We start from the raw sequence: 25,301 nt of genomic DNA, 5'->3' as shown, positions 1-25,301 counted from the left end.
ACAAAGTGAGAGAGTGGCATGGACATATATACACTACCAAACATAAAATAGATAGCTAGTGGGAAGCAGCCACATAGCACAGGGAGATCAGCTTGGTGCTTTGTGACCACCTAGAGGGGTGGGATAGGAAGAGGGTGGGAGGGAGGGAGATGCAAGAGGGAAGAGATATGGGGACATATGTATATGTATAACTGATTCACTTTGTTATAAAGCAGAAACTAACACACCATTGTAAAGCAATTATACTCTAATAAAGATGTTAAAAAAATAAAATAAAAATCCTTCAGTCTTAATGTATTTGCCTGGAGTTGCAAAAATGCAGTGTTAACATTGATATCAAAAACACTTTCAGCGAATTCCTAAACAGACGCAAACATTCTCATCTAATATACTTCAAAACAATGTCTATAGACAGAGCAATATTGTTCCAATTGAAATGAAATCAAGCCTGGGGGTGCAGAGCTTCCTCAATGGAATCTAAGGGAATGGTAGTCAAGCCCTAAGCTTCAGAGGAAGCGAGAAGTAGATAAAGGTCTGATAAACTTTGTTCATTTATTTGCCTTTTCCCCCTTTTATTTGGTCTGTTGTCATCTAGAAAGGGATTTACGAGTATCTCAAAGCAGAAGATCAAGTGCAGGCAAGACCTTGCACTAACTTGCGTGGAACCCTACGCTACGAGCTACAGGGCGAGAAACCACAACCCCCAAAAGGCCTTGCGGGCCTGGGGCGGGGCCGTCCCGTGGATTGGTTGTCCTGCATCTCCAGGCAAGGGATGATTGGCCAGCCCTGGGAATGGAGTGAGACTAAGGCAGTTGCAGGAATTAGAGCAGTGACAGGCCGAAGATCGCCGGCTGGCTATTTAGGTCCAAACTCCAGCCCGCCAACTGGCAGCGAGGAATTGAGAGAAACATGGCTCGGCCGTACGTTTGCCTGCTGACCCTGGCGGCTGTGCTACTGCTAGGTATCGCCACCGTCTCCAGATCGAAGGGCCTGCGGGGCAAGGGCAAGGGGCATCAGAGGGCGCCGCGAATCCCTTCTCAGTTCAGCCAAGAGGAGCGCGTCGCAATGAAGGAGGCTCTGAAAGGTGAACCTGGGTCCCCTTCACCACTTATTCTCATATATAGGTCGCTGTCTCCTCGGGCCAACCCGCGACTCCCTTCTGCCGCCACAGAGGTCGGCTACTCGAGCTCGAGCTCCGCAACACCCCACCGCCGAGCCCTGGCCCCATTCACAGCACCTCGTGCCCGGCTTGGGGAGCCCATTCTTCTCCTAGACCTGGCTTCTGGGGACTCCAGCGTTCCCAGCCTACCCTGGAAGCTTCAACTTTGCCCTTATCCACACTACCCCACCCCCACCTCCGCTTGCCTGGAGCACGGGGGTTGGCCACAATCTGATCTCTTTTGGAAGAGGTGGCTGCCAGTGTGTCAGGGGGTCATCACTGCCTTGGGGAGGACGGGGCAGGGCAAAGAATCCCTCCAACTCCTGCGTGAAATCTCTGGCCCCACCCCTGCTGGAGGTTGGACTGGATACCCTCCTCCCTCATTTGGGGGGTGTTGCCCCATCACTGCCCAGCTCCTCTGACTGCCCCCTTGAATTCAGGCTGGGGGTACTGATCACTGCCAATGTAGGACTTGCTGGAAGATGGGGATTCTTGCCCCTCTCCAGGTCTCCTCCTTAGGTGAAGTGATAAAGGAAGGGTCTAACGTCTTTTTAAATGGCACAATTTTAGGGATCTGAGGGTGCAGTCCCTTAACCTGACACTGGAGGGGACCCCCTAAACTCTTCCCCCCACACTCGAGGTTACTGTGTGGAGGGGGAGCAGGGAGATCTAAGCTGTGGTGTGAAAGGGTAGGGAGAGATGCTGGGGGTGAGGGTGCTGTGTTCTAGACCCCCCATATTATCCCAGTATCCCCTGCCCCCTTTTCCCTCACCCCATGCCCCCAGTTCTGTGGCAAATCCAGATTGTGAAAATGTACAATAAATGTGTAATGAGTAAAAAAAAAAATACAACAGCTTTTAACTCTGAGAGTTTTCACTTGTTAAATCACTTAAGACTAAATGATCTGAATCTTATCTACAGATGAGGGAAATTGAAGTTTAGGTCAGTTAAATGATCTTCCCCAGCACCCCGCACCTTGGAGTAAGCACTGGGTGACAACATCTAGTGCCTGTAGTTTCTAGATGGCTCCAAAAAGAGGTGTGGGAGTGTTGCCGGGGTGTGAGATGTTCCTAATTTCTTCTCCTAAAGGACATCTCTCCCCTAGACCGCAAACCAAGGCTAAAAACTTATTTGCCTTCCCAATCTGCGTTTTCCAGGAGAAAAGAAGAAAGTTTCTCTTGAGTGCTAGATCCTGTGGTATAATGAGATCCTTCCTCACCATTGGGCTTAACGCCAGTCTTTTCCCTTCCATTAAGTGATGGATTAAAAGAAACTGCCTACGTAAACATGTGCCGGCAGATGCAAAAGCTAACCCTCATTGTTAAATATAAATTGTGTTTGTGCTGGAGCGATAGGCCTGGGAGGCAGAGCAGGGCTTTCCCAAAGCATCATAGTATAAATAGTTCTCTGAAGGGCATTGGGCAGCAGCTCACCAGAGTCTCCCTGCACAGAAGAAAGCAAAAGCTAGATTAGAACCTAAAAAAGGGGCCTCATAGCAACATGGCTTAGAATGCTGAGCAGGGGACAAAACACCTGAGTTCAGAACTTGAGTCTGCCTCTCCATCTCATGTAGGCAGTTTTAGTCTTTTTGAACCTTGGCTTCCCCAACTATGTGGTAGGCTATGACGCAGGGTTGACTCTTAGCAAAACTGAGTACAGAAGTCAGAGGCCCTCCCTTGACATCAAGCTGCCCTGGGTGCATTTGTTCCCAGTGTTTTCGGATAGCCATCTAATCAAATAATTTCATGATCCATGTGTTTCTGCGCCCCTCCCCCCCTCCCCCCCCCCCCCCCCGCCGCTGTTTGCATTTGATAGTGGAACTCTTTAAGAATGTAAAGCCTTCACCAAGGGATCAACCTAGTGGCAACTCAGCAACTGAGACTTCCTCTTCCTAGAGTGGATGCGATTATTTATGACTGAAGAGCTTGTTTGGGAGCTTCTAAATCCACCCCTTCCCAGGCATCATGTGCCCAAAAAGCTGGCCTTGGCTGAGAGAACAGTGAGACTCTGGATGAGCCAGTCTAAGAGGAATATGCCTACTCTCTGTACAGAAAAGCACACAAAGCTTCATTCTTGTAAGGACCCAGGACAGCGGGCTCCTTAGATTCATTGAAGGGATGGTGGCTTCAGAGGCAGAGTGAGACCTTAGAAGCAATTTATAGCAGCTTCCCACTCAGGGTCAGGATATAAAATCTACTCCTGTCTGACCTCCCCCACCCCATCCCATCTCGGACTTTATTTTCCTTTAAGAACCATATTAGCCTAAATAAATTCAAAGAACTTGAGTTTAAATCCCAGTTCTACTGCTTGTTTCTGGACAGTCTTGAGCAGCTCACCGAATGCCTGTAAGCTTGTTTCCTCAGTTTCGAATAAGGGAAAACGACAGTGCCTACCTCAAAGGATTGTATTGCCCTCCACCGTAAGATAATGAATGCAAGAGAACTTTTTATGTACAGAGGGCTGTGGAAAAATCAATGGTTGTTATCATCTTCCATCTCTGACTCTGATAGGTGCCGTCCAGATTCCAACAGTGTCTTTCAGCCCCGAGGAGCTCAACACAACAGCCCTGGCTGAGTTTGGAGAATACATTCATAAAGGTCAGCCACAAACTGTGCACAAGGGGCAGGAGGGGTAGCGCTGGAGACACGGTGCTTTCACAAAGTGATAAAGAAGTTTAATTTGTGACTGACCACGGGCAACCTGATTTGTATGGGCCTCTTTTGACCAAAGTTTGTACATAGTGGGGAGCGATAGAAGGGAGAGTCCAGGAGTTAGAGTGGACACAGAGTAGAGACTATAGATTTGCCCTTTGAAGAACCAAGGCACATAGCTGTTGGGTTGGGGTTTGAACTCTCCCAATCTTTGCCCTAAATATGTCAGTCAATACATATAATCTAATCAAAAGGTAGGACTAGGAATTCCTTCTCCCATAGTTGCCAGAACTATGCTCCATGCTCCTCCCACCCCTACCTCCATACACATACCTACAGCCCACACATGTGCACATCCCACCTACCCAAGCCCTACTCCAGATTCATTACTAACACGTTTCTGAGCTTCTAGGTAGTCGACAGCTTTGAACTATCGCATCAGTCCTCTCCCCCTACCCCACTGCCCATGAGCTAAAGAAATATGGGTCAACGGAAAAAAGGAGACTTGGAGCTCCCCCTCCCCCTAGAAAAAGCTCATGGAAAGTAGTGAGGCCACTTTCCTAAATCAAATAAAAAACAGCCCCCCTCAAGTCTCAGGCGGGAGGGGCTGGCAAAGGCACGGCAAGGAGCCCCCTCTCTAACACTCTGGTGACGGGTGGATCTGGGATCAATCCAGCAGGCTGAAAGTCTTCACTAAATAGGAGATAAAAATCAGGAAAGAAATGTACAGTAAGAGTAGACTAGATAAGCTGGCTGACAAGAAAAAAGCATATTCTTTATTTTTGTTTGGTTGGTTGGTTTTAGGTATCCACAGAGGTATATATGTATTCTTCCAACACAGCCCAGAGGGAGATCAAAGTTCTTTCTCCCATGTTTCTAAGGCCGCCTGTGTTAATACTTATCTATAACCAGAATAGTTGACCCTGGGAACACCCACACCTGCACACAAAATTGTGGTCATATGCTAGACAGAATAATCTTTTATCTCCATATAACACAAACATTAAAAGTATTGTTTTGTAAAAGAAAACTATCTCTGATTTTTTTAATATATATATAGTGGTCATGTTTGGTTCCAAGTAATTTGGATACTGGGGCCTATTATATTTAAAATTTAACATAGTCTTCATCTCTGTCATCCTGTAACATGTATTTGTGACAACATTAGAGGTCAGACCAAGCCAGATCTTGAGCTCTTATCTGTCATAAGGGTGGGGTCTTGATATGCAGGTTATTACACAGTAATAGCACATTATAATATAGGGAAGAGGTATTTCAGAGATTGGGCAAATCAGGAATCAGACTGGCTTTGTACCAGAAGGCTTCCTAAAGGAGGCTGCATGTTTTAAAGGGAAAAGAGAAAAGCAGGGAGAATCAAATGGTAGGAAAACCAAAGGCAACTGTTGAATCTGGCTTTCTCTCATTGCTTTTCATCTCTCTGCTTCTAGTCTTTCCTACTGTGTTCAAAACCAGCTTTATCCGGCATGAAGCTGTGGGAGAGTACAGCCACCTGTTCACTGTCCAAGGCTCGGACCCCAGCCTGCAGCCCTACATGCTCCTCGCTCACATTGATGTGGTGCCTGCCCCTGACGAAGGCTGGGACATGCCCCCGTTCTCTGGGTTGGAGAGTGATGGCTTCATCTATGGTCGAGGCACACTGGACAACAAGAACTCTCTTATGGTCTTGAAACGCTATGTTTCTTCTGCCTTGGAGTCCTAAAGATTAACTCAGGAGGGGGGTGCTTGGCTAACCCCTGGGAGGCAGGAGGCTATGGTAGAAAGAACCTAGGCTTCAGGATACCTCGGTTCCAGTCATGATTTTGTCACTTCCCTAGGCCCCGATTTCTCAAGTGTGAAATAGGGATTAGAGTAGATGATCCCCAGGTACCCTTTCAGCTCTGACATTGATATATTTATGCTTTTCTCTAGGTGGTAAAAGTTTCATGCAGAGCTCTGCTTCCCTACATCCCATCCCCTGGGACCATTTTAATTTGTTCTCTCCAAAGAGAGTCTATCACATCCTAGTCCCATCAGCCCTATTGCCAGCAGCCAAATGTCTCTAATGCCCGTTGGTGCCACACCTTAGAGAATAAGCCTTTCTCCTCTTCCATTGTCCTTCCGTCCCCCAGGCAATCCTGCAGGCCTTGGAGCTTCTGCTGATCAGAAACTACATCCCCCGAAGATCTTTCTTCATCGCTCTGGGCCATGATGAGGAGGTAGAACCCCCTCATCCTATACCTATCTCTGGGTCCCCTATTGGGGGAGGGAGTATGCTTCGCCCTGGTCTGGTTTACTCCCCGGCTGCACTGTCTCCAGGATATGGCGTGGTAATTTGCCAACTTCTCTGTGTATCTGTCGCCAGAAATATCTAAGGACTTTGACCAAAATGCAGATGCCTGGGCTCTGTGCCATAGATCCGAATTTGTTGTTTTTTAAAGACTTTTTTTTATGTGTGGTACGCGGGCCCCCCACCGCTGCAGCCTCTCCCGCCACGCAGGCCCAGTGGCCACGGCCCACGGGCCCAGCCGCTCCACGGCATGTGGGATCCTCCTGGACCGGGACAAAAACCCGCACCCCCTGCATCGGCAGGCGGACGCTCAACCACTGCGCCACCAGGGAAGCCCAAGACTTTTTTTCTTAAGAGCAGTTTTAGGTTCACAGCAGAAATGAGAAGATACAGAGATTTCCCTTATTTGCACGAATGCACAGCCTCTGCCAATATCAACATCCCCCACCAGAGTGGTATGTTAGTTACAAATGATGAACCTACACATCATAATCACCCAAAGCTATAGTTTACGTTAGGGTTCACTCTTGGTGTTGTACATTCTATGGGTTTGGACAAATGTATAATAACATATATGGTATCATTATGGTGTCATACATATTTTCACTGCCCTAAGAAGCCTCTGTGTTCTGCCAATTCATCCCTCTCTCCTTCCCCCAAACCCTGGCAACCACTGCTCTTTTTACTGTCTCTATAATTTTGTCTTTTCTAGAATGTTATATAGTTGGAATTATACAGTATATAGTCTTTTCAGATTGGCTTCTTTCACTTAGTGATATGCATAGATCTGAATTTTTAACAAACTCCCTGGTAATACCTGAGGCAGGCACGTAATCCATCAGATACGCCTAGAGAAGGACTGGTGTGGTGGGAAGAGAAATAACAGGGAGAGCAACGAATGTGTTTTACTTCCAGTGATGCCACTTACTTTGACCCTGGGCAAATCACTTCACACTCTGGGTCCCAGTCTCTTCCCTTGTGAAATGAGGGGCATTGGGCCCTTCCAGCTCTGACACTCCAGGATTCTGTGAGGCAGGATTGTCAAGGGCCCTGCCCCCCAGGAAGGAGCCTGGGTGGGGAGGCTCTGGAGCCCCCAGCTATGCTGAATGGGTCTCTATGAGCTACCTCTGGAGGTCAGGCTGAGAAGGACTGTGGCTTGGGTTCAATGTCTGCAGGTATCAGGGGTAAATGGGGCTCAGAAGATCTCAGCCCTCCTACAGGCAAGGGGCATCCAGCTAGCCTTCATTGTGGATGAGGGGAGCTTCATCTTGGATGGTTTCATTCCCAACCTCCAGAAGCCCTTTGCCATGTGAGTAAAGCACCCCAGCCCCCAGCTTGGAAGGCGTTCTCACCCCATTAGAGTTGACCTCAGCCTGGTGTCTCTAGACCATGAGAAACAACTCTTTATTTTACTCCTCTTGCTTTAATCACCCCGATCTTCGACCAGGTCTGGGCTTCCCTTTCCCTTCCTCCTCTAGAGTACATCTTGTTAAGCAGCATGAAGCTGACCTCCTGGCCCACCAGACACTGCACAGATGGGCCTGGGGCCTATGGGATCATTCAGGGTGGGAGGAGGTCATGAGGGCCCTCTCCGACCCTCTCCTACAGGGTTTCAGTCTCCGAGAAGGGTGCAATTGACCTCATGCTGCAAGTAAACATGACTCCAGGCCATTCTTCAGCTCCTCCAAAGGAAACAAGCATTGGCATCCTCGCAGCTGCTGTCAGCCGGTAAGCAATTCCTGGCCCTGCTCCCTTGCCAGACTCAGGCTGGAAGACCTGGCATTTTCCCACTTTGAGTGTGAGGAAGCTAAGCTTCTTGTCCTGAAGCTGGGCTGAGAAGCCGCCATGGGGGCTGCGGGAAGGACAGTGGGTTAGACATCAGAAGAGGATCTATCCATTATGGCAAGTAAAGGCCAGCAGACAAAAGCTAGGTTAGGTAGCTGGAACAGTCCAAAGTCCAGGCCTGAAGTTAGAGCTCACAAGCTGGAAAAGAACTGTCTAAATTCTCCACCTGCCCTGGCAAGATAACTAAGGCAAATAAAGGCTGCTGGCTGTGGGTCTGGGTCTATAACAGCAGAGCTTACCTCTGGCCGGTTTTCTTGCAGAGTAGGAAGAGGAATTATATTCATTCAGTTAAATATTTAACTATCTACCATGTTCAAGACTTTGTGCCCAGTGATGGGCATACAGACAGTCCCTTTCCTCTAGGAACTCAACAGTTAGCGGAAGAGACTGACAATTTGGCTGCAGTGTGGTAGATGCAATGAGACTGGGGGTGCCTACCTTGGGCTTGGTAGACAGGGACAGCTCCTGCTGGTGGAGCAGAGGTAGCCCCACTTGTGCTTTGAGATCTTGGAACGGTTGGATTGGTGGAGGTGATGGGGAGGTGAGTGGGAGGCCTCCTGGCCAGGCCTGTTGAAACATCCTATCTCTCTCCTTCTCTTCAGACTCGCTGGTCTTAGACTGAGTTGAGTGAGTCTTGAGAGCTCCATTTCTCTTCCAGACTGGAGCAGACACCAATGCCGAACATGTTTGGAGGCGGGCCGTTCAAGATGGCATTGCAGCAGCTGGCAAACGAGGTATGAGAAGGAGTCTCGCAGACCCCTTGTCAGCTGTGGAAGAGGAAGAAAGGGTGGCGGAGAAGTTGCCTTTCAAGCAATAAAGGAGCCCTACTGCTGACCAGTGCTCTGCCCATTCTCCCCTGTTCCCAGCCTGTGGCTGAGCCCAAGATGCGGGGATCCAGCTTGTTCTTTGGGGCTCTTGGTGCTCAGGATGAGAACCTGAGATCTAACACCGGGCAGCCTGAGGGAGCTGGTTCCCACTCATCCTTGAGGCTACTGCCAAGTGCCCTCAAGGCAGATCCAAAGTAGGGAGAGACGCAGGCCCCAGAATATGTTCCAGTGAGCCTGTTATGCTGACCCCTCTGAAATCCTGCTGACCTGCTGCTTTCCCTTTCAGTTCCCCTTCCCGACCAACATAGTCCTGAGCAACCTGTGGCTATTTCAGCCCCTTGTAAGCAGGTAAAGTTTTATCTTTCTGTCCCTCATATCCCCCACCCCAAACCTACCCACTTCCCAGTCCCCTCTCTTTGGCTTAACTGGGCCTGACGAACCATCCCTCAGCCACCAGACACTACCTCTAATTCGTACATAGGACATCCCTCCTTGTCTTAAAGATTTCCAAGGTTCAGGAAAGGGGGTAGTCCAACAACCCATTCTTTCTTTCCATTGTACAATGTCTTACCTTAGTCCTTCTGCTTTAGGTTGATGGAGAGGAGTTACATAACCAATGCGCTGGTCAGGACCACCACGGCACTCACCATGTTCAATGCAGGGGTCAAGGTAACACCACCTGGTTCCTCCCCCACACCCCTCCATCCTTTGGCTTTATCTCCTGGCTTCTCCTTCCTTCTCTGGTTACAATTTGAATAGTAGGAAGGCCCAGTGCTGAACTGTCCTGTGTCATCAGATGGGTAAGCCTCAAGAGCAAGCATTCTAAGCTGACGTCTACAAACTCCGTGAAATTGCTGGACAAGTTTCATATATGTGCATTTCAGGGGCCCCCTCAGGTTCTCTGGGTCTGTACCCCTTCAAAAAAACAACCATTACGCTGGTGTGAAGAGGCATTATTTGGGAGTTAATTCTTGTGACCTATACTCATTCAACATGTAATATATTAATTTAGCATTTTGGTCACATAGGCTTAAAGATTCCCAACCTCCCTACCACATTTTTATTATTCTTCCTCATATTTTGGAAGATTTATTCACCTCACAAATTTAATGAATGATGAATATATTTTCCCCAGTGTTACCCTGAATTGAATGAGAGAAACTCACCTGCCATTTAAAAAATCTATAACATTTGTGATATACATAACACTTAAAATACATACACTGTCATTCCCCAAAATACAGTAAATATTGGGTGGCCTTTGCAAACGTAAATTCTATGAGGTTTACTTTTTTTTTTGGCCACGCAGCGAGGCTTGTGGGATCCTAGTTCCCCGACCAGGGATCAAACCCCGGGCCCTCAGCAGTGAGAGCGCAGAGTCCTAACCACTGGACCACCAGGAAACTCCCGAGGTTTACATTTTATAGAAATAAGTTTCAGGTGAAGCACTACTTTGATAATTTTTTTTCCAAGAACTACTTTTCAGCAAATTGGTCTACTTCCAGTTGGACCAGCCACTAAGGGGCTTGTCTGTTTGAACTAGCCACGCTAGCTCGCCTGGGCTGAGGCCTTTCTGAAATCTGGAAAGGAGTTAGACCATTCCAATTTCTACCAGTACCACCAGCACACATTCAAGGAGCACCATTCACCTAGAATACAGTGTGGCCTTGTGGAGCCCTGGTACTGTGCAGCCCGGGTTGAGTGTAAGTGAATGGTGCCTCAGAATTCACTCCTGACGTAACTGTGTGTGTCAGCCAGGCCCGAGTGTGTCTGGCGTGTCAGCCAGGCCCGAGCTGGCTTCACCAGCTGCCTAGAGAGTTCACCAAAATAACAGTACTGTGTCCTTGCATTTGAATGGTGTTTTTATCTGTCCAGAATACTTTCACATTTGTTATTCCATTGGGTCCTCCTCACAGAGGATTATTGCCCCAATTGCCAATTGAAAGACAGAGACACAAAGAGGTTGTCATTATTCAAAATCACATGGCTAATTTATAACAGCCATTTCTCCTGTCCCTAGCCTGGTGCTTTTTTTGCACGATACCAGTTCAAAGAAAGATAGGCAATTGGGGAATCTGTTCTCTCGCGGGCTCTGGGGGAAAATTCCCTCCATAGCTTAACTCTCTTCTCCAATTAGTCTTGGATTTTTCCTGGTCAAACAGAGAACAGAGTCAAATTTTGCAGCTGGATGTGGGAAATCACCATCACCGTCACCACCACCATTATCATGATCAACCCCCTGAGGGCCATGATGCGGCCTCAGATGCTCTGGGTGCCCTATCCTGAGTAAGGACTAACGCTGACCGCTGCAGAAATGTCCTGGGTGCCCTGGGAAAGAGCACACACAGAAGACTGCCTGTGGCACTGCATGGGGCCAAAGCAGAAGTGTCCGTGCACTCCCAGAGAAAGCAGTCTTTCTCTGAGCATCTCTCTGTGACCCCCTCCAGGACCAAGAAGCATGAAAGTCTGGCCTGAAGCAGAGACACACCTCTAGCGTTGAACACATGTCAAGGGCCCAGAGAAGACAGGGGCTGACTGAAAAAATTAAGCCTTGGATTTTTCAATCAAATCAGCTTCCTCTCCCCTTGCAGGTGGTAGTTGGCACTTCCTGGGCAGGGGTCAGGTGTGGGGGGCTTGAGGTCGGCTCAGCCAGGATTTGTGGGTCTCTCTCTAGGTGAATGTCATACCCCCTGTGGCCCAGGCCACCGTCAACTTCCGAATTCACCCTGCACAGACAGTCCAGGAGGTACGTACCATGTGTTCCTGACAACTGAGTCAGCATCAGTGAGATGTGTCTGTCGGGACTGGGGTGGAGCTGCAATCCCAGGGCTGGCCCAGGCTCTCATTTGTTCAATGATTTTTCAAAGGCTTCCTATGTGCCAGGTGCTTGGCTGGGATAGGAGATCTCTGGCTTGGGGGAACTTGGAGTCTGGGGGTGGGAGATGAATGATAATAATAAGTGACAAATAGGAAATGATAACAATAGTAGCAAACACAGGCAGTGAACTTTCTGTGCTCTTGGCACTGTTCTCAGGTAGACACGTACTCATTTAATCCCTACAACCACTCTATGAAGTAGGAAATATATTATCCTCATTTAACAGGGAAAACAGAGGCACAGATAAACAGAGGAGGTAAATAACATGCCCAGGATTATACATCCAGCACTAGTTCCGGAGTCTGTGCTTTTAGCCACTACACTATACTTGGATTATAACAAATAGGGCTGAACAAATTACCACAGGACCAGTGCACAGAGGGGGGCAGATGCTACCTCTGAGGATCAAGAAAGTCTTTTGTGATCACTAGAAATTTGAACTGGGACTTAAAGACAAATAGGACTTTGCTAGAAGTAAGACATTCAGAATACAAATAAAGTCTAAAGAGTTGGATAACTTGGGGGAGAAGTAATGGAAGATGAAAATGGAGTTGTAGTTTGGGGATCAAGGCCTTGTATGCCATGCCGAGGAGTTTGGGCTCTAATCTGTGGACAAAAGGGAACTGTCAGAGGTCTTCAAACAGGGCTGTGATAGACTCAGATTCTTTTTTAGGGAGACAGTGCTAGTGGTGATGCTGAGGAAGCCCTGGAGTAAGAAGAAACAGTTAAGCTGTTACAACATCTCAGGCAGTGGGTATAGAGGTTTGAACTAAGGCTGTGGTCATGGGGTGAAGAAGGTACCCACCAGAGGTGGGTGTGAGGGTTGGGTTCAGCAGGTCGCTGTGTGTAATGGATGTGGGGTGAGTGAAAGGCAGGACGGCCCCACGGTTTTAAACCTGGGTAGTTGGCCAGGTGCTGATGCCTTTAACCAAGATTGGGAATTCAGGAAGAAGAGCAAGTTCACAGAGAAATAAAAGGGTTTAGAAATTTGAGAAGCTTCTAATATATTAATAGGCAAGTATAAATACCTCAGATCTAGAGAAAGAATGAACTAGAGATAGAGGCTGGAGTATTATTAATTGAAACCTCTACAGCCAATAAAATCCCGTGGGAAGGGTGTGTGAAGTCTGGAGAGAAGAGGGTTGCGGACAGCGCCTTGCAATGTTCTGCTATGAATATCAACTTTAAAATTATAAAAATGAATGTATAATTGCAAACCGTGATGAGTGCTATGAGGAAAGGGGGCCGGGTGCTATCACAGAATATAACAAGAAACCAGACCTTGTCTGTGGGGTCAGGCAAGGCTTCCCTAAGGATGTGATATTTGAACTGAAAGCTAAAGGGTGAAAAGAAATACACAGAATGTTTGACATCTGTAGGAAAGGCTAGCTTATTTAAACATCAGGTTGAGCTAAAAAGAATTTCGAAGGTAAATCTGATCCTTCTGAAAAGGATCAAAAAAAGCAACCTAACAACTGTCAGATGAATAATATGTTCCAGGATTAAGCAAGGTTAAGGGTCAGGTCATCGAGGGTCTGCCACATTTAGACTTCTGTGGTCCTTTCTCCCTGGGGCCTTCCCTACAGAGGATGTTGTGTGTCCTCACACAGGGTGGGAGGCACACCCCTCATTGCAGGGGTTGGGGGGATGAGTTGACAGCCAGCCCAGAGTCACCCAGCATTGGCAGGGATCTGGGACAGTGTAAGCCCTGGGCTCTGCTGCTTTTCATCCAGTGCCAACCTTTGTCCTCTCCCTGGGGACTCATGGGACCAGGAAATCACTGAATTCCCCTCACTGAGCTTCTTTCCACCAGTTTTTTTTCCATCCTCATTCCAACTCCATGCCCTTTCCACGGGCTGTTTTCCACCAGCTGGGGCTTTCATCTCCCCAGGTTCTGGCACTCTTCCCTCCTCTCCAGTCCCCTGCCACAGTGGCCTTCCTTCCCGGCCTATCTCGTGAAATCTCCGGAATCCTTAGGCCCATCCTGCTCACCTGCCCCAGGGAGGAATGCAAAGCCCCTGTCATCCCAAAAGCACGCAGCACCTCTTTGTCCTGGTCACTCCTCTCCCTCGTGCCCCAATTCCATGCATCAGGCACACTCCCTGCTGGTCTGAGGGCCGAGGGTGCAGAGCCTTGCGCTGGATCCGATGGAAACATAAATGGCTCCCAGAGCCCTCTTCCTCCATCTTTAGCTGGTCTCTCCCATGTCGTGGATGTAGATAGGTCTCCGGCACCCATCTGTGCGGAACAAGCGCCTTCAGAAATGTAACAGGCTTCCATGTAGAAAGGAAAGTTTGTTCTGCATGGGCCTCAGGGAGTAGAAATAAGGCCACTGGGAGATACTTCAGGGAGCCCCCACTTAAAGGAGAGTTTTGGAGTATGGCATCTTGGATGGTAATGAGCTTCTCAGAGGCTGGATGTCCACCTATCTAGAGTGTTTTACAGAAAATTCCTTTCTTCCTTCACTGATTCATTCACCAAGTGTTTATTGAGTGGCCACTATGGGCTAGACATTCTTCCAAGCACTTGGGAAAATGGTGAACAAGCCAAGATTCCCATTCTAAAGGGGCTTCGGTGCTAGTGGGTAGAGACAGCAGGAAGCAAGCGATCAAACTGAAACCCAAGAAGGAGCAAAGACCTAGGGGCAGCATTCAGGCAGCAAGAGCACAGGCCTCTAATCTCAACAGAGATGAAATCCTGCTGATGTGTCTTGTACTATTTTATCCTGTGGACTCTACAGAATATTTAAAAAATAAATTAAAAGAGGTGGGGGGGAGGTTAGATGCTACAGGAAGCCATATCTCAGTTCATTATTAGGAAGACATTCATAACAGGGTTGTTCAAAGGTGGAATATATTAAAACACATGACGGTGAGCTTTCCGCCCCTGGAAATATTCAAGGACAAGCTGATGACAGCCTGTCATAGACGATCTAATGAACAGCCTTTCAGTAGGATAGAAGCTGGTCTTGCTATCAACGAATTCATCATTCACTTGAGAGGAAAATACAGCTTCGCATAAAATAGAAAAGAGCTCAGAGAAATGAGGGATCAATGTGCTCTACAGTGACCCTTGAGGTCCCTCTTACCATTGATGAGTCCCTTCTCTTAGTCCCATCCTTGTGCCTCTGATTATTGCCCAGGGTGGTCCCTCCATTCTAAACAGGCAAATAACAGCTACCATACATGGAGTGCCAGGAATCAGCCTAAGCACGTTACATATATTCCGGTAGTGGTAACAACCACCTTACCAGGTAGGTGCTACTATTATCCTCCTGTTAACAGATGAGCAAGCTGAGGCACAGGGGTTAAGCAGCTTGCCGAACATCACACAGCAGTAAGTGGCTGTCTGTGGCACAAAGTTTGGTGTTACTCCTCAGTTTTTTACATGCCCCTCTCCATGCTCAGACTGCCTCTTGCCTCTTCTCCATCAGTTTCGTATCCTTCCTTCAAATTCTGGCTCAAAATTCATACCACAAAGGAATCCATCTTAAATACACACCACGTTCTTGCTGGCTCTGCTCCACGCCACCTCAACCTGTTGGTACTTTGGAAGCAGTAAAGCATCATCCCGGTGAAGTCAGACCACGTTCAGATACCCAGCCCAGCAATACCAACTGGATAAACCTTGGGCAAAAGCTCCTTAATGAGACAACTCCCATTGTTACTTTTATTGGTTCACATCTTTTAAAATGTGTGTATCCAACGTTCACTGCATGCCTTTTATGTTCTTCGTACTAGAAATACACAAATGAGGTGTTTGGGTCAGGACCTATCCTAACAGCTGGTGGGAAACCTGGGCTCTTGTGCTCATTGAGGGTGGTCCAATCTGTGTGCCGTCTTCAATTTCTGGAGGCAGGACCCTTAAAGTGAGTTGGGACAGGGAGCAGCAGACACTTCTGGGGATGACTTCAGGAACCTTTCCAGTGGGTCAAGAATATATCCAGACTATATATTAATTCTTGTAGCAGAGTATTAGGGACATAAGTGCTAGAGTGAAAATAAGCTCTGACAAGTGAATTGGCTCCTACCCCTAATCCAACAGCAGGGAATTTGGTTTGCTTTAAATGGTGGTTTCAAAGCCAAAAGTAGGAACCCTCATTTTCTTCCCAGACTCAGCTCATAGCATGCTTCTAGGGGACACTGACCTAAAAAGTGGTCCTCTTGAGATAATGCCCCCAAGCTGTGAGACAGACACTCCCCTTGCTAGGGCAGAGACAGTTCTAAAACAACTGCTGATCAGATGGGTTGAGACTACTGCTGGGACTTTCCCTGGGTGGCTGAGTGGGCTTGGGGGGCCACCCTAAGTCAGCTGCCTGGTCCATTCCCACATGGCTCCACGGGACCTGATCCTCAGGGTCTGGTCTACATCCTGCCTGGGACCAGGACTTTTGCTGAGTTCAGCTCTAGTCATTTCAGACTGAATTTTCTAGAAGCTTCCTCAGGTTCCTTCCTGAGGAAAGGAGGCACAGAGAGAAAACTTGAATACCAGTCCCCCAACTCCTGACTTCTTGTCTGTTGAGCTCATCTTCCTGGCTCCAGTGCAGTCGGTTTCAAAGAGGAAGCAGGGATGCCCAGAGAGAAGAAAGAAAGAAAGTATATGACTCTGTCACCATCCGTCAGAGACTCTCCCTGGCTGAAGTGAGGTCATCACATCTATCCCCCTGTCTCGAGATGGTTGAGATTTCCACTGTGCTGTCTCTTCTACATTTTCACCCAGCCCATGGTTCTCAACCCAAGGGAAAGGACCCAATTTCCTGATTTTCCAATCCCCCACCTGCCTCGTGGCTGTTAAGGCGACCTCCCAAACATTTAACCTAAATCTACCATGCTGTAGATTTCCAGGAAGACCAGCCCTTCTATCTCCTACAACCAGTCGGCTGAAATTGAGGTCCCAGTGCCAAAATGAGTCTCCTCTGTAAACTCCAGGGCTCTGCCTTGCTGGAGAGAAATCAAGACTGTTTAAATTCATACAGTACTTGGATAGCAGATTAATAAATCGAACTCCCTTTGTTTCCCCCCTCAAGGTCCTAAAACTAGCCAAGGACATTGTGGCTGATGACCGGATCCAGTTCCACGTGTTGAATGCCTTTGACCCCCTGCCTGTCAGCCCCTCTGATGATCAGGCCTTGGGCTACCAGCTGCTCCGCCAGACCATACAGTCTGTCTTCCCGGAAGTCAACATTGTTGCCCCAGGTAATGACTTCATCAGCTGTGGCTGGGGGGAGGGGGGGCTGGAACGGTATCCTGTCTAATATCCACTGCCCCACCCCCACCCCAGCTGTTCAGCCTGGAAACAGCTGGCTGCTTCCTCTCCTGATGGGACTGGAGCTGTATTTTCCCCTCTGAGTAGAAGTGAAAAAGCAAACAGGAAAGGATCAGAAACAATAAATTAGGTCAGCCAAGCCTGGGTCCTTGCTTAACCTAGGCCAGCCAGTCTGGCATGGAGGAGAGGATCAGCTCCGACTCCCCCTCCTCTGGAGGAGCCCCAGAGGGGGCCAGGTTCCCCATCTGGTTCTGATCCATTCTAGGATAGCAGCTCAGCAACAGAGCTCAAAATCCGCAGCCCAGAAACTCCTCCTGGCCGTACCATCTGAATTAACCTCCTTCACCTCTCCCAGTAGCAGCGCCGCTACACCCCTTTCCCAGTCTTCTGGCGTACCTTCCAAGTCTATGCTGTATAGACGGTGGTTCTCAAATTTAACAGGAGAAGAGGATCACCTAGGGAATTTATTAAAATGCAGATTATGGGCTTCCCTGGTGGCGCAGTGGTTGAGAGTCCGCCTGCCGATGCAGGGGACGCGGGTTCGTGGCCCGGTCCGGGAAGATCCCACATGCTGCGGAGCGGCTGTGCCCGTGAGCCATGGCCACTGAGCCTGCGCGTCCGGAGCCTGTGCTCCGCAACAGGAGAGGCCCGCATACCGCAAAAAAAAAAAAAAAAAAAAAAAAAATGCAGATTACCTGGACCCACTCCCAAGGACTCAGGTTAACCAGCTCTGGAGAGGACCCTGGAATCTGCCTTTTTAACAAATACCCCAGGGGATTCTGACACTGGAATGATGACTGACCATAGTTTGAGAATTTGTGGTGTGTGATGTGAGGAAGAGATGCTCTGATGTGAAGACCTGTGTTCACTTTCCTTTTATCTAGCTTTAATCATGGATTCTCTCATTTTCTAAGCTAATATTAATACTTAGGACCTGCCCTTGTGCTAGGCATGGGCCCTTAAAGAGATTACAGTGAAATTCTGCACCCATAAGCTCCTCGGGTGTGGGGAAAAAGAGCAGCCTTGTTTTTTAATCAACTTAAATCAGATCCACTCCTCAGAAATTCAACCTCAGACATTATTGAAGCCTCCAAGCGCCACCACTACCACCTGAATCAGGCCCTTGGGGTCTTATGCAACAGCATATCATCAGGATCCCTTAGTCCGTGGTCATCGGTCCTTGTGGTTGCCTCTGAGACATCCATTGTCCTGGCCACAAGGTCACTTCACGTTGCAGATTTCCTCGGATTCCCTGGCCTGTCTAGGGGGTGAGATCTTTGACTCTAGACCCAAGAACATACCCTGAATGTACCCTCTGAGATTTGCCACCTGCTTGGACTCCTGCCACAGAGCAGGGCCTGGGTCCCCACCACCTAGGAACCCTCGCTTGCACACTCCCAGATTCTCCTCTCTTGGCCCTCAAAGGCTCCCTATCTTACCCTCTCCTTTCTGGGGCACCTGCCATAATCCCATCAACAGAGTTGGGCTTTTACAGAATAAAGATAGGCAGGCATCAACTGGCAGAAATCCCCAAAGCCAGGAATTGTGAAGGGGCTGATTATCCATTTAAAACCAGGAGTGGAAAGTAGAACAAAACACAAATTACCATCGCAGATCATCCCACCACACTTTAACTGATGTTCCAGGGCGTCTTTCTTTAAAGAACACTCCTACTGGGGAATGGGGTGACCTGCTACCTTCAGGAGAGGGGGACACTAGAGAGTATCCTGGGACTTTCCAAACCTGAAGTTTGACTCTAGGAAGACAGAGTCATCCTTCAGAGGACAAGAATAATAGGAAATTGTGTTCTACTTGAAGAAGATTGCATTTTATAGCAGTAAAATTCCCCCAGAGAGTGTTTATTTCTGACCTGGGTGATATACAAGAAAACTCAGGCAATAAGGAAGATGTACTTAGATTTCTGGATATCTAGATTTCTAGAGTAACCTGGCTATGGGTATGAAATGATGCTGTTGGCCTCCATGGTCATCACGGAGAGAGGGCACGTTGGACCATTCAAGGGATGTCTCATTAATGCCTTTGGGAAGATATCCCATGTTCCTGGCTGAAGTGGTGTTTTAGAAAGGTTTTGAGAATGGGTAGCCTGAAGGACAAAAATTCATAGTCTCAGCCTTCCAAGGAAGGGCCAGACATCTTCTGTGGTGACACAGGGGTCCCAATTGCCCAGGTAGCCCACCTGCCACCACTTCCCTGGCTTGGCTGCTCACATAAAGCCCCATTCCTCTTGATTCTCCCTTTCTAGGTACTTGTATTGGCAACACAGACAGCAGACACTATACGAACCTTACCACTGGTATCTACCGGTTCAATCCCATCTACCTGCAGCCTCAGAGCTTCAGCAGGTGAGTGAATGCAACAGGTTTGGACAGCTTGGTGGAGAGAGGAGATGCATCTGACCTGTCCCTTTCCCACACCGTTCTTCTGACAGTCCACAGAATGGGAGAAACCCAGGGTTTGCACAAACTAAAATAAAGATATTATGGAACCCAACTGGCCAATTTTCCTGAGCACCAGAGTCTTGCCACTCCCCAGAATGAGTGGGAATTGGTGACTCTTTTCAGGGATGGAGATAATCAGATGACCGGAGAGAACCTGGAAGAATTAGGACCCTTGAGCGCTAATCCCACCTCTTCCTCCCTTTGAGAGAGTGCTTCCCCTCTGGATCTCATTTTCTCCCCCAAGAGGGGGTACTCCAGAGTTCTCAATTTCCAGTCAGTGAAATGCAGACACATTTGAGGTCAAAGGTGGGCTTGTGCTTTGAATTCTCAAAAGAAAGCACAGTGTAGGAGTCTGAGACCTACGCACTAATTTCAACTACTGCATGTGAATTACTACTTTGTGGGTTCTTCAGCAAATTTTTAGTCCTGGGGTATGGGGGGATGATTGCCATTTACCTCTCTGCTCTTTACCATATCCAGCTCCGATTTCCTCATCATAAGTCAGTTACCAATAAAACAAAAATATTTCAATATGAGCTTAAGAACAGATTTCATGGGGGGGTGTTCATTTTTTAATGGGGGTAGGGGAAGGTAGCTATTCTTTATTTCCTTTCATCTTTGAGGTTACATGTGTGGTTATGTTGTGTTGTGTTGAGGCAGGTTGTGGGCATCGGATCTGGAGGTGAAGTTCTAGGTGAAGTAGAGAATCCATAGGTACCCTGGGCAGTTGCCCTCCCTATCCACTTGTGCCCCTAGTAATGTGGGGTGGGGGATGGCTGGCTTAGAGATAAGTCTAGCTGGAATTCTGGCCTTAGAATTAAAAGATAACTTTCCCTCAGAGGAGAAATTATCAAATGGATTCCAGAGCAGGAGATGATTTGCAGTCCCCAGGAGTTTATTATTATCTGCCCCCACTGTTCTTCGCCATGGACACGGATCCTGGAGAGATGACCAACATGTCATATGAAACCTCGCTTCCTACAAAGGGCTGCTCCCACCTTGCCCACTTCCTACCCCTGGAGGGTCAAAGGCCAATGGCTTCAGGGGATGTAGGGTGGGGAGTGCTCTGTAATAACACTTGTACTAGAGCAATGGACTCTCCCCCCCAAATCTCTTTCCCTCAGCATCCACGGAATCAATGAGAAAATCTCAGTCCAAGCCTACGAGACCCAGGTGAAGTTCATCTTCGAGTTCCTCCAGAATGCTGACGCAGACCCAAGGCCAGTTCCTCACCTGCACGAACTGTGAGGTCGGGGAGCCAGCTGGATCAGGGATGGCTGATGCTGGGCCAGGACTAACCCAAGGGGGAAGCCAGTGTTGATGAAACTTTGGGTCCAAGTCACATTATAATGACCTCACCCACCTGCCTTGCTCACTCCTAAACTCACTCAACACTCAAGAACAAGGCCAGGGAGAAGGGGAAGGCCAGCAGGAGCCCGGCTTCTCCCTTCCTCCCGGCAACTCCATTCCTCAGCCAACCGGCATTTACTGCCTTCTTGTCACTACCTTAGAAGGTATCTGGCCTGTCTGTCTCACGCTGGTGATTTAACGGCTCCTTGTTAAGTCCTGACTGAACAAATGCAGATTTGAAAAATATCAACCAGATTTGACCTTCTACAAGTGTTTAATTTAGGGCACGCTTGTTGGGCTGCCTTTTCCATGGCCTATATATTTCTTCTTGCTGTAATTTCCTTTCCTCCCCCAGCCCCCGCCCCCGCCCCGTCTTCTTGGATTGTTTAGCTGGCTCTTTATCTCTCCTCTCCTGCCCCTGCACCCCTCCCCTTATCCTCCCTTTTATTCTACCCCTGGAGGAAGACTTAGTCAAACTATGATACTCCCATAATTGCCACAACAATTGGTCAAATAAAATGGTCTATGCTGCATCAGCTGGGGGGTAAAACAGAGGCAGGGGGCTTTGGAGGAACCCCAGACCTCCTGATTCTGGAGGCTGGAGCCTGGAGAAGAAAGCCTCTGTCCTCGGGCTCCTCCCAAGGGCTCCCTGGGCTTTGCTCCCTCCCCTGCCCTGTTCCTGCCACCTGCTGCTGCTGTCCCACCCCAGGAGGCACTAATCTGTGGAAACATTTCCCTTGCACATCCCATGGGCTGAGCTCCCAGGAGAAGGGCAGCCTCTCTCTGGAGCCCAGGACCAGCAGGACGCTGGCATCATGTCCTAATTCAGACTTATCAAAGAGAAGTGGAGGACATGGGGTGGGGGGACTGCCTGGAGGGGCTCTGCTCTGGCTGGTGGGGCAGGGGGAGGGGCGAGCTGCCCTCCGTTAGGGGACTACAGAGCTCCTGTTTTTTTTCTCTGGAATCTAAGCCTGAGCATATTGGAATCTGCTCAGTAGCTGTCAGGTGGGGAGCATTGAAAGGCAGCATTTCTTGGCTCAAGGCTGGGAGCTGTGCTTTGTGGATCACAAGGGAGTCAAGGTCATGGAGGGAGACACAGAGGGAGCTGAGACCTGAAAGACTCCCTCTTTTTTTCCTCTCCAGACAAGGACCTTCCATGCCTTCCTGGGGTTTGATGGCAGTGGGCTCCTTTTCCCTCCTCACAATGCCCGGCCCCTCCTGCCTGCCTGTGGATGTGAGCTGTTCTTAGGAGCTGGGGCCTAATGGAAAGTGTTAGAAACACAGTGCAGGAATTATTTGAGGTTTTCTGCTACTCCCCCTAAGATTCACATTCCTTCCCTCGCCCTCCCTTTTCTGGCCAATTCAGTACTCATTCAGCCTTTGTTAGAGGGTGAGCTGAAGAACAAAAAGGATTCTTCACATTTGGGCAGAGCTGTACAAAGTGCTTTCACAACACCTTATCTCATCGGAGCCACATAAGAACCCCCGTGAAGAAGGCATCATTTTTCTTACAGAGGAGGAGTTGGTTCTCAGAGAAGTTACGCATCTAGCTGGAGGCAGTTTCAAACCCATGTCACCTGGCCCCAAGCTCATTGTTATCCCATGATCCTTTGTGACTGATGAAATCTACTTCCCATTGATTATCTTATTTAATACTGACAATCACTCCAAAGGGGTTACTGCCCCTGTTTTTAACAGATGAGGCAACTGAGGCTCAGAGGTTAGGTAATTTGTCATGCAGGAGTTAGGGGCAGAGTCTGTCTGCATCCAAAGCCTGTGCTAATAGTACTGAAGAGGAAACTGAGGCTCGGAGAAGTCATTTGCCCAGATTACACAGTTCTTAAGGGGCAGCCTTAGAATTCAAATGCAGCTCAAAAATCCCCAAGTCCAGTGCATTTTCAGTCACACCACACTGCCTGCCCCAAGAACCTGTGGTGTCTGGCTCATTCATTCTGACCCAGGGAGATCTCAAGGACAAAGACTGTTCCACTGTTGGATTTGGTTCTTAGCTCAAGCTCTCTGTTCCCCTGGCTGACCTCTCCCTAGTCACATCTCTCCGTCCGTCTGGCAGCATTCCTTACACACCCACCCCCTGCTTCTGGGTTCAGCTCTTCCCCCTTCTTGAGTTTGGGGACAGCCAGGTCTCTAATGATCTGTGGGATAACTGGGAGAAGAGTGAGCAGGGAACGCTGTCCCTGTCTGGTCTCACCACTCTCTTCAAGCATCAGAAACAATAGTGTTCTGAGCCCCCGGAGTGGGAAGGAAAGCCTTGAGAGGGAGCTGCTCCAAATCCTGGCTCTGAGAACACAGAAATTCCAGCCCTCTGTCCCCTGAAGTTTTCTGGAAAGAGCAGCTGAAAGTGCTGGCCAGAACAACGTGAGCCCTAAGATTCTGGGCAGGATGGGCCAATGAACCTGGGACTTTCCTCCACCCCTACCTTCATCCATCTGCCACTCCCCAAGTCCACCTTGAAAGAGCTTCAGCAGATAATCACAAGTGCACAGCACACCCCCATCAAGGAATTAGCTCAAGCTTCTCACTCATACCTCCCTAAGGTTGGAAGGAAGACAAAATATTCATAAAGGAGTATGAAAGGAGTAAATTTTGGCTGAAGTCCCTTGATTTTGAGCCTGAGTTGCTGAAAACTTGGCCATTCTAGACCCAGTATTCTTTTCTTCCAGAGGAAATAAGAGAGACAAAGTTCCTACTGAAGAGTTGGACACTTCATTAATTTTTTCAAATTTTAAACCTAATTAAATATTTTAATAACAATGAAACTATTTGCAATTTTTGTGTTCAGTGTCCATGAGGCTATCAATAAAAAGGATAAGTATCATTTCATATATGTGACATCTAGACCTACAAATGTAAGAATGCTATAAATTACTTAATGCTACAAAATGTTCCTCAACCACCATGTGCAATGTTGCAGATATTACACTAATTCATGAGTTCCTACAAAACCAGAAATTGGGACTCAAAGAGGAGCAAGATAATGGTCGCTCAGCACTCCTGGGAAATAACATGTCGCGCAGGAACCTATTACCGTCATGCTATCCAAGAGGAAGGACTTGACAAGTCAATTTTCTTTTCCCTTAGCTAAGCACTTTTTAATAGATTTAGTTCTTTTGTGGCTGTAATCTATGGTACCTTCAAAGCATGAAGCCCAGGGCAAGGAGCTCTCTTGCCCAGGTCTAAGAGATAAGGTCTTATTTTATATACCCGATGGTGCCCAGTCGGAGGAATCAGGAAGGCCTCTGTGGTAAGGAGGTCATGAATAAGCTAAGACTTCAAGATTGAATAAGAGTTAACAAGGCAAAGAATTGGGGAGAATGGGGTGGGGTGCGGTGGAAGACGTGCCAGACATAATAGAGTGTGCAAATGAGAGCCTGCTGCCTTCAGGAAACTGAAAGGAGGCCTGTTTGGGCCTTGTAAGTCAGGATGGGAATTCTGGAACTTGACTTAGGGACAATGGGAAAGGGAAGAATAGTTAAGAGGTTATTTTTCCTTCCTTCCATCTTTCCATCCTTCTTTTCTTCCTTTTATTCCTTCTTTCTGACACTTACACAGTGATTACTCTATTCCAGGCACTGTTCTAAATAATTATATCTATGTATATCTATATCTAGATATAGATAGATTTGTGTGTGTATAATCATTTAATACTAATGATTACCCTAGGAAGTAGGCTGTTGCAATGTAACAGTTGAAAAATCGAGTCAGTGGATTGGAGAAAGGTAGGTGTATTAAAAAGTTATTTAGGTTAGTCATTAGGGAAATACAAATCGAAACCACAAGAGATACCCCTTCACATCTACTAGGTTAGCCATAATTAAAAAGGAGGAAAACAACAAGTGTTGGTGAGGGTGTGGGGCAATTGGAACCCTGGTGCCTTTGCTGGCAGGAATGCAAAATGGTGCCGCTGCTGTGGAAAACTGTTTATTGTTTCCTCCAAAAGTTAAACATAGAATTACCATATCACCCAGCAATTCCACTCCTAAGCATATACTCAAAAGAACTGAAAACATGTATTCAAACAAAAGTTTGTACTCCTAGCAGTACTATTCACAATAGCCAAAAGGTGGAAACAAACCAAATGTCCATCAACAGGTGAATGGATAAACAAAATACATTGTATCCATACTGTGGACTATTAAGTCGCCATGAAAAGCAATGACACATGCTTCAACATGGATGAACCTTGAACTCATTATGTTGAGAGAAAGAAGCCAGACACAAAAGGTCACATATTACGTGGTTCCACTTTTACGAAACATCCAAAATAGGAAATCCATAGAGACAGAAATCAGGCTAGTGATTGCCAGGAGCTAGGGGGAGGGGGGAGGGGGGAGTGATTAATGATTAAGTGGTTTCCTTTTGGTGTAATGAAAATGTAACTAAATAGAGGTAATAGTTGCACAATATTGTAAATGTACTAAATGCTAACTGGATCGTATTTTTTTAAATTGAAGTATACTGATTTAAAATGTTTCACGTGTACAGAATAGTGTACACGTGAAACATTTTTCTTTCATTTTAGGTTATTCTATTTTTTTCAGATTCTTTTCCATTATAGGTTA

The 25,301-nt window shown here is 47.7% G+C and overlaps 1 protein-coding gene across 2 annotated transcripts; it reads left to right on the top strand.

The window, feature by feature from the left end:
• The first annotated feature begins 795 nt into the window (after positions 1–795).
• PM20D1 (peptidase M20 domain containing 1) lies at positions 796–23,498 on the top strand. 2 transcript variants are annotated; one of them, XM_060129748.1, is made up of 14 exons: positions 796–1,084; positions 3,670–3,756; positions 5,259–5,491; positions 5,940–6,026; positions 7,273–7,406; positions 7,706–7,825; positions 8,601–8,676; positions 9,056–9,117; positions 9,360–9,438; positions 11,444–11,515; positions 16,674–16,842; positions 19,176–19,275; positions 20,496–20,591; positions 21,865–23,498. In XM_060129748.1, exons 1-14 carry the CDS (start codon positions 910–912, stop codon positions 21,968–21,970), a joined length of 1,596 nt encoding a protein of 531 aa, XP_059985731.1. In that variant the 5' UTR covers positions 796–909; the 3' UTR covers positions 21,971–23,498. The 2 variants fall into 2 exon arrangements, with proteins under 2 accessions (XP_059985731.1, XP_059985739.1); XM_060129756.1 differs by having other exon boundaries at positions 20,496–23,498.
• Positions 23,499–25,301: the final 1,803 nt, after the last annotated feature.

Source organism: Lagenorhynchus albirostris, chromosome 2 (genome assembly GCF_949774975.1).
Source record: "Lagenorhynchus albirostris chromosome 2, mLagAlb1.1, whole genome shotgun sequence".
NCBI lineage: Eukaryota > Metazoa > Chordata > Mammalia > Artiodactyla > Delphinidae > Lagenorhynchus > Lagenorhynchus albirostris.
This window is presented reverse-complemented; position numbering and strand designations above follow the sequence as displayed.

Coding starts and splice junctions, on each gene's coding strand:
- PM20D1 (XM_060129748.1), top strand. CDS start 910: ATGGCTCGGCCGTACGTTTGCCTGCTGACCCTGGCGGCTGTGCTACTG. Junction 7,826..8,600: donor CTCGCAGCTGCTGTCAGCCG/GTAAGCAATTCC, acceptor TTTCTCTTCCAG/ACTGGAGCAGACACCAATGC. Junction 11,516..16,673: donor CTGCACAGACAGTCCAGGAG/GTACGTACCATG, acceptor TCCCCCCTCAAG/GTCCTAAAACTAGCCAAGGA.